The 8,536-nt window shown below is 38.9% G+C and overlaps 1 protein-coding gene across 1 annotated transcript in view; it reads right to left on the reverse strand.

Annotated features, from left to right (window-relative positions):
- The window catches only part of ZMYM2 (zinc finger, MYM-type 2), a 73,984-nt gene that overhangs the window by 9,401 nt on the left and 56,047 nt on the right, over window positions 1–8,536 (reverse strand). The window contains exons 16-19 of the mRNA XM_009327784.1: window positions 6,844–6,951; window positions 4,793–4,887; window positions 3,480–3,648; window positions 2,412–2,563 (exon numbers count right to left, since the gene is read on the reverse strand). Coding sequence (XP_009326059.1) covers window positions 2,412–2,563; window positions 3,480–3,648; window positions 4,793–4,887; window positions 6,844–6,951 — 524 coding nt within the window. The remainder of the gene's footprint in view (window positions 1–2,411; window positions 2,564–3,479; window positions 3,649–4,792; window positions 4,888–6,843; window positions 6,952–8,536) is intronic.

Below are 8,536 nucleotides of genomic sequence, written 5' to 3' on the forward strand. Positions count from 1 at the left end.
CTCCTGAGCTTGGAGGAGGTGATCCTTGAATATTACCCAGCTTTCTTGGGCCCCTCTTCCCTCCAGGGCTTTGTCCCATGGCACTCTACCATGCAGATCCCTGAAGAGGCCAAAGTCTGCTCTCCTGAAGTCCAGGGTAGTGAGCTTGCTGTGTGCCCTCCTCGGTGCCCCAAGGATCTTGAACTCCACCATTTCATGGTCACTGCAGCCCAGGCTGCCCTTGAGCTTCACGTTCCCCACCAGCCCCTCCTTGTTGGTGAGAACAAGGTCCAGCATAGCACCTCTCCTCGTTGGCTCCTCTACCACTTGGAGAAGGAAGTTACCATCGACGCAGTCCAGGAACCTCCCGGATTGCTTATGCCAAGTTAAGGCTTGGAAGACTCCTGAGCACTTCCCCTGTGCTCAAACCATATTACACCCAGGAGGAAAAGCTCCAATCTGAGCCCATAAACAGCCACAGTGGGTGCAGTAATTCTGGTGCAGGGGGAAAGTGCTTTTTTTCTAACCTACGGCTTCCACTTTCTCTTCCTTTGAAGAGAAACTTACTCTAAGTTAGCAAAATATTGCTGATCTTTGGCACAACTTTATCCTTAAATGGCATCATTCAAACTCCTCTGAGCCCCTTCTGAGTTAAACAGAGCCAGTATCTTTTATGCAGTAGCAGACAATTTATTCTCTTTCAGGAGTACACGCATCAGGGTTGTCAGATGGAAAGAAGGACTAAGAAAATACTAGAAGCCAATGGAGTTCTGTTGCACATTGCAACAACTACACTGCATTTAGCGTAGCGTACCACTAACTTGTTCAAATCTGTTTCTTCAGATGGGTAACACATACCCATATACAAACAATTTGCCATTAGCACACAGATGTTGGCTGCAGCCCTCGACAGCTCACACTTACATGTTTCTGTTCCTTACTTGCTGTCTGCCTTTGTGAAATGCAAACTCTTCAGAATAAGGCACATCTTCCTACCAGCCTGAATAGCAGTGGCACAACTGGGCCAATCAAATGGGGCTGTTAACATCACCTGAACTAAATACTGGACACTAAGTATAAGCAATAATTACAGTAACATGACCACAAGTCGTTCCTGTAATGTTCCAGAGTTGTGTATGTGTATTAGGGCTCATGAGAATTGTGTTGTGCCACACAAACTTTGGTTCTGATGAGCTAAAAAAAACAAAAACGTTTTACACGTAACTAGCTTTCACAGTAGACAAGATAGATGATGTCAAAGGCACAAAGAGAAAGGCGAAAAGAGAAGATATTAGTTGAGTTCCATTTTATAAACACATAGCTCTGTATCATTTATCAGCTTAATATGAGTATTTCCAATTCAACAGAAAGATACAGGAAGACAGTAGATCATGCAAGTGCAGCGGCAGAAAGCTAGCTGAATTTGAAACACGCTTTGTAGCAATATCGACTAGAATGCCGAACAATGAATGCTCGCTTCTCCAATTTCAACCATGAGGGAAAGATATCAACTAACTCCTTAATTCTGCATACTCTCAATACAGAAAAATCAGTGGAGTATTATTTATTTTAAGATTTTGATTACAAGATTTGTTATTTGATTCAAGTCCACCTTAAGTATATAAAAAAAGTTTAAGCAGGATTGCAAAGCCTGTGAACAGCTTGCTTTCCACATCATATGCATTTTTTATTGCTTTTTAACTTATATGAAATTTTCTGTGTTCACAGCTCTGAACATGGCTTATTTTAACTATGATTTTTCTTATGTACCAAAAATTAAGACATCCTCTGTGTAAAAGATACGCTGTGGAACAGCTTTTCTAATTATCTAGTGATATGTTATTGCCTTCACATACGATACATCTAAACTCACTCCCTTTTGCTTTGAAATACAATGTAATTGCCATTTGGGGGCAGGGGTGTGTGTGTGTAAGACAGTAAATACAGCAGAATTTCCTCACTGCCCACAGTCTGCAATATTCAGCAAATTAGACTCTCCCAAAAAGACACTTCAAAAAGCTTGTTTCCACTCTATGCTAAGTAACTGAATTAGTAAAACCTTTACAGATTATTCCTTGTCTCATTCTGCTTTTACATTAAGACATCTTTGGCAAATAAAATGAAGCACAGCATTTGGAAAAATCATGTCATTTTAGACTGCAAATTCCTTGCTTTAACCCAGCAAGAAGCTTAAGATTATTACAATATACCAGTTTACATTTGAGTTTTCAGGATAGGTCTGCAAACTCATTTTCTATATAGACAGCTTTCTACAATGCGATTTACACAGCAGCCTCTCTGTGTTCCAGATCATAGCCATTATATTAAGAATAGCTCCTAGCCAATAAATCCACATTATCTCCATTCTTCCACTGAAGTGGGTTAGAGTCAAATCAGCAGCTCTGCTTCCCACCTCTACAGCCTCTACTAACCTCCTGAATCCCAAGACACAGATAATAGATGCTGTCAGGTGCATAGTTCTCTCCATTTGGCCTTCGAATTTCATTGACAAAATGTGTCAACCCATAGTTTAACTCAGCTGAAGTATGTGATAATAGATCTTCCTTTAATTTCACAGACTTTGCTGTAAAATAAAGAAAAAAATGCTACATTATACAACAGTATTATTACACGCTGGGAGTGGGATGGGGTATTTTTGGACTGAAGAGCAGGAAACTGACTTGATGTCCTCTCCACTAACCAATGAATGAGTCTAAATGTACTAAGTAGTTCAAATGTTAGGTCTATATTAAAATAAACAAGGCTACCAAAGTAAAGTCTAGTTAACCAAATGCAGTATCACCCACTGATGAATGTACTGCCATGCACAGCTGAGGATGACACAGAAGTGGCCCAAGATGCTGAAGTGAACACAGTGCTGTAGAGGGAGACCTTCAGGGGAAATGGCAGTTTCCAAAGATCCAACAGCATAACGCAAGGGTGCTAAGACGCACGTGGGAGCTGAAGAACAGCAGGAGTAGCAGCAATCCCCCTTTTCCCTCACAGTACAAATGTACACACAGAGGAGCGTTACAGAAAGAGCAGCAAGGCTCCACAGGAGCGAAGGCCACCTCGTCTCAGAGCTCCACAGCCAGGTAATGCCAGCCTCAGACGAAGATCTCTTTCCAGGACAAAGAGAAGGATGCCCCTCCCTTGCAATTTAGAAGTCCAGAAAAGGAGTGAACTCCAAGGTGAGTTAGAATATGAGGAAAAACAGGATGCAAACAAAAAAAATCAAAATGGTCACGGAAAGTCAGAAGAGCCAGGAAGGCGCTGTCCTGGCTTGCACAAGAAGCGTGAGACCCAGCATTTTGAACCAAGTAGGGAAAACTAGGAAAAAAAAGAGTTTGGCAACTCTGTGGTAAAATAATCCCAGTCATTGTAGGATCATTAGGGACACGTGAAACCTTCTATTAAAAATTCCAGCTGAAAATCAGACGAGTACAGCAATTCTCCCTAACAAATAAGAATCTGGATGCCAAATTTTTGGAAATACTTACTTGATTTCAGTTCCTCTAATTCTGGAAGCTCTTCATCTAAATGCCGAGACTTTACCCAGTGCTTCCATGCATTTACACCATATGCGTATTTGAATGGAAAACTACACTCTGAGTTTTCAGAGCTGTCATCGTGAGACTGGTATTCTGACACTGCTTTCCTCTTCACCCCCTGCCATTGAAACACAGTGGTTAACACCGCCGACAGCCGCTGACACCAATAACACAGCAGCTGGGCAGAATAAGCAAGCTGCAGGCCAAATTACAAACTGAATGTTCAGTGTAAAGAAACACATGCTTCATTCAGTAGGTAGTTTCTGTGTTGAACATACTTCTAAGGACACTATTTACTTAAGCTGACAGATGTTTCTAATTCGCCTTTCAAACTGGCTCCTAAAGCAGACAGAACAATTTTTGATGATGGAGTTGCTGTATCGGTTATATCGTATTAAGCAACAATCACATGATGCACCAAATAGTTCAGTGTATTTATAGGATTTCATTGTGTTAATGCGCAGGGAGTTAAAGATGCTACAAATCTACGTCAGAAAGCTCAACCAAAGCCATCAATGGAAAAGCCAGCATAATACCAACAGTTTAGACTCCAAATTTAAAACTAGAAAGACACATTTATTCTTAGAAAGTTTTATTAGAAGTTGGCTGGTTTTTTTTAAAGCTGCGATATCTACTGCAGCTATTGCAACAAAACCATTTCAGCTTTGTGTCAGGCACCAGAAACTATTTCCTGTTAGTTTCCTTCCAAATAAAAGAATATGGCTAATTTATTTGCAATGTCTAAACTAAGATTTTTGACTGAAAATAAAATCTGGGAAAATTACAAGCAAATAAAAACTTTTTTTTAAACTATTTTATATAGGAGATGTTATAGCTCCCATTATAAGCCATGGTAATGCCAACATTCTTCCATTTCACTATCAAATTAAACCATGACAACTTTGAACAAAGTAGAAGGTAGAAAAGCATTACTAAGAATACAGTTAAGTACATACACAATAGTATACTACATCACAGTTCTACCGATGTGAAGCAAAAATGGGATCAGAATTTAGAAATCACACTCCTGTTAAACCCAACGGTTAACTGCAACAGACACAGGAGTGAAACAGTTTTATTATTTGAAATATATCAATTTACTTCATAAAGATAGGATATTTATGGCATAAATAGGCCATAAATAGGCAGTAACACATTTTAGAGCAGTATGAGAACTGAAAAAAAACCCAAACTGGCATATTTTTCCCCCACTTAAATTTTGTGCTTTTTTGATTTTTTTTTTAATAGCATGACAAAATTACCTTCTTTTTGGACCGAGGCCTTGGCTGTTCCTCGTATTCTTCCCCAAAAACAGGAGGTAACAAAAACTCATTTTCTGTATCAAGCTCCTCAGTTGCTGAAAATACATTAACAAAAACTTATTTCTAAGCATCTTTTGAATAATATTGGTTTGAAAAAAACAATGAACCATATCAGTGTGCATTAACATAAGGGGTCCACAAAAGCCCACATATAAACATTAGCAAAAGCACACATATAAACATTTTGGTAAGAGGAAATAAACCTATTCTTATTTTGAAAGTAAGGCAAAGCTATCAAAATGTTTATTTCTAAATAAATTGTAAAGGACACAATGCTCAACATTTTCAAGCACTATCTCAAGTCACTAAGGCAGCATTTCTTACTACGGACCCTTACACAATTTTTCCTGCCTAGGCAGTCTTTAGTATTAAGAAGTTTAAGTTATGGTGAGAATGAGCACCTATGAGTGGAAAAAATACAAGTTAACTTGCTACATGCACTTTGGTTCATGTATTTCCATAATTTCTATTCATGTTCTATATTTTATATAGCACATTATACTTGGTTAAAAACATTAAGAATCGGAATGTAAACTCTTTCAGAGAAACTGGGTTTAGTCTGTATTTATACAAGTGGTGGAGGTCTAGCTCATGATGGATATTACAGTAATTTCAGTAAACGGATATATGGTAATATGTCAAAATACTGTTTACTTAACATTTCAGGCAATATTTCACTCTATTTCAGGCAACACAGTGGAATGAGACAACCTGTGAATGGATTTAATGTTGCAAGTTCCACCTTTATTTACTTTACTGAAGATGGTTCATCCCTCAAACAATGTATTCATTCAAAACTGAATGCTCTTCTGATAGTTAGTCTGATTTCACCACCTTACTACTCAAGACACCATTCAAACTGGTCCAGATGAAATAGTACTCACATGCAAAGATTTAAGAACTCTGCCCCAGGCTAAACACCAGTCCTTCTCCCGCTACCTCGAAGAATCTTCTCTCAGAAGCACTTCAGTGTAATCAATATCTATTACAAACTGCTATTATTTACTATTCCACTTTGATTATTTTTTTCTTCCATGGTTTTTCTTTCTCATATACCAAACATTACTTACAAAGAGGGTTAAAAAATCTAGTATGCATCTGGCTAATAAAGTTCCTAAGACTAAGGTCAGACTAACCCCTAGACTTGATCTTTGGATTAGACATACATCAAACTGAGAAACCCAGTCTCAGCATCTAGTGCAGATATCTATGGCACGAGGCAAAAGGAGACTTTCAAGATCAGATACAGAAGCTATCCAGGGGAAGTATAAGAGTTTTATGTCCAAGACAAGCTATGTCAAAGGAGACACTAGCTACAGCCAGGAGCTTTCTTGGATCTTGGATTGAGTAGGACATGGTATACGGAAACAGACACTGTTGCCTGCATTCTGTAGAGTGGTAGAAATTTTAATACATAAAACCAAGACCTTCTTTCAAGAAAGGTCTCAAAGTAGTGATTTCCCTGCTAATCCAAATAACGTTACCTTTTTCAAATACAGGTATGGACATTAACAAGATACTAAAAGGTAACACAAGTGACATGCAGCATACCAGCTTGCAATTTTCTAACAAACCTGAATGGGAAATTTGCCCTTCTGTCATTTCTGCTCTAAACCACCATTTCCCATGGAAATACCCGGTGACTGAAGAATGCATTCATTTTTGTTTTCCATGACACATGCCGTCTGAGTATTTGAGCCTTCAAAATAGCTTTCCTACGTCCATGTCTAAAACCAAGTGATGCAGCCAAGTTTGTTTGCGAAAGGTTAATTCCCCCTTTTCTTTGCATTGTTTCAAATACTGTATTTAGAAAGATGGAGGAACTAATTCAGAAGTCCCCAGGCTTGCAAAGACATGGCAAAGTTTTACCTCAGTCAGTCACATGGATCTTGCAATCAAATAAAGCTCCTCTGAGAGGATGATGAAATAAAGTACAATGGTTGCCCACAATGCCTATTTCACAATATTTATTAAAATGACAGAAAAAATACCTCTTGGAAAGTCTATTTCAATATCAAGGTCTGGTTCATATGGAACATCAGGCAAGCTTGTTTGTGCCTCTGTTTCCGAGTTTAGTAGATTTGACTCAACTATCACACCTGTCAAAAAAAAAAAAAAAGGAAAAACTCTCCTTATTTTAACCAACACATTAGTCAAAACAGGACAGATTTAGAACATTAGAAGCTGTTGGTTCTAAAGCTGCTTGTTCTGCTCATCACCATCCTAGGTTTTGTTGTTCTTGGGATCTCAGATTTACTTCTCCAATCTGATTTCCTTCAAACAGAAGAGATACTTACTAGCCCATCTGTCCTTCTTCATTAAGATGAGTCAGCAAGGCACGTGTATAGAAAATCAAATACTGGCAAATCTGGATCATATCAACCAATCACCGAACTGAAACAAGCTCGACAAACCTAACTGTCTGTTTTTCTACATGATTCTGCCCGCAACAGAACAGACTTTCAAGTCTGTGAAAGAGATCCTACAAAAGCAAACAAGGCAGGCAGGCAGAGAGAGACAAAAGCTTGACCTCTTTCCAACTTCTGACAAAGACAGATTTCTCCAAATTCAGTTCTCTGCAAACAAGCAAGCTCTGCTCTCATACATCTACCCATTCAGCTAGCTGCACTTCGCAAAAGAGAGCAAGGAACTACAAATGACAACTTTGCAGCACTACCAGAAATGTCCAGTTTTAGTGGAGGAATGGCAACAGTCTGGAAAACAATAAGCCTTCTGGGACTGCAGCACCACTGGCCTCCTACATACCAGGCCCAAAGCATAAGTTCATCTCATTTATCAACATCCTTTGAGACATCTGTTGAAACAGCTTGAAAAAAAAAAGAAAAAAAACACCACCAAAATTTCACCTCAGTAATGGAAAAACCTTAAAATCTAGTTTTTGGAAGAGAAGGCAAATTCTCCTGGGAAGATACAGAAGAGACAAGGCTTTTGGCAGGCAAAGCTGGGGAAGAGGGGCAAAGAAGTATGTGCACTATGAAAATATCATTACAGGATATGCGGGGTTTTTTGATCTTCAGCTGTAAAGTTGTCCCAGACAGTTCTCTCCTTTTACATGAGCTGGTGAGATGACAAGCCATTTCAGCATCACAACCCCAATGATCTATCAGCTGATGCATTACTATCCCCAAAGAGATGATACTTGCAGGTCACAATCAATTAAGAGCGAAGCATCATTAGGTCACCCGGTTTTGTTGACCACAGTTCCACTTGTGAAATGTGTTTCTCTTAGTTTTAACACTTCCCCACACCCAACATAAAATATGCCTAGTAACGTGTTACTACAAAGAGATCAGACCCCTGTCATATCCCACCTTGTTCAGAGAAAGTTGTGTTCACACCTGTAAGACACAGCCACAGAGATCACTTTCCCTAAACTTTTGACTTGAGTTTTTCTGGGAGGAAGAATGGATTTGTTTTGGCTTGTTTTGAGTTATGCTGAGAAGAAAACGTGTGTGCAAGCCTGGATGACTGCTTGCCATCAGCCAGGGAGCTGGTGCAAGCAAAGGGAATGCCTGCATTTTTAAAGACAAATGTCTGGTACAGCACACCGAAGTCACACAACAGACTTCAGAAAGTTTTCTGTATTTCAAATGTGCTAAAATGATCTTTAAAAATATTTAAATAATTAAGATTTTAACTTAATATAAGAACTCAATAATAGCA

This window comes from Pygoscelis adeliae, unplaced genomic scaffold, assembly GCF_000699105.1.
Source record: "Pygoscelis adeliae isolate BGI_AS28 unplaced genomic scaffold, ASM69910v1 Scaffold14, whole genome shotgun sequence".
Lineage (NCBI taxonomy): Eukaryota > Metazoa > Chordata > Aves > Sphenisciformes > Spheniscidae > Pygoscelis > Pygoscelis adeliae.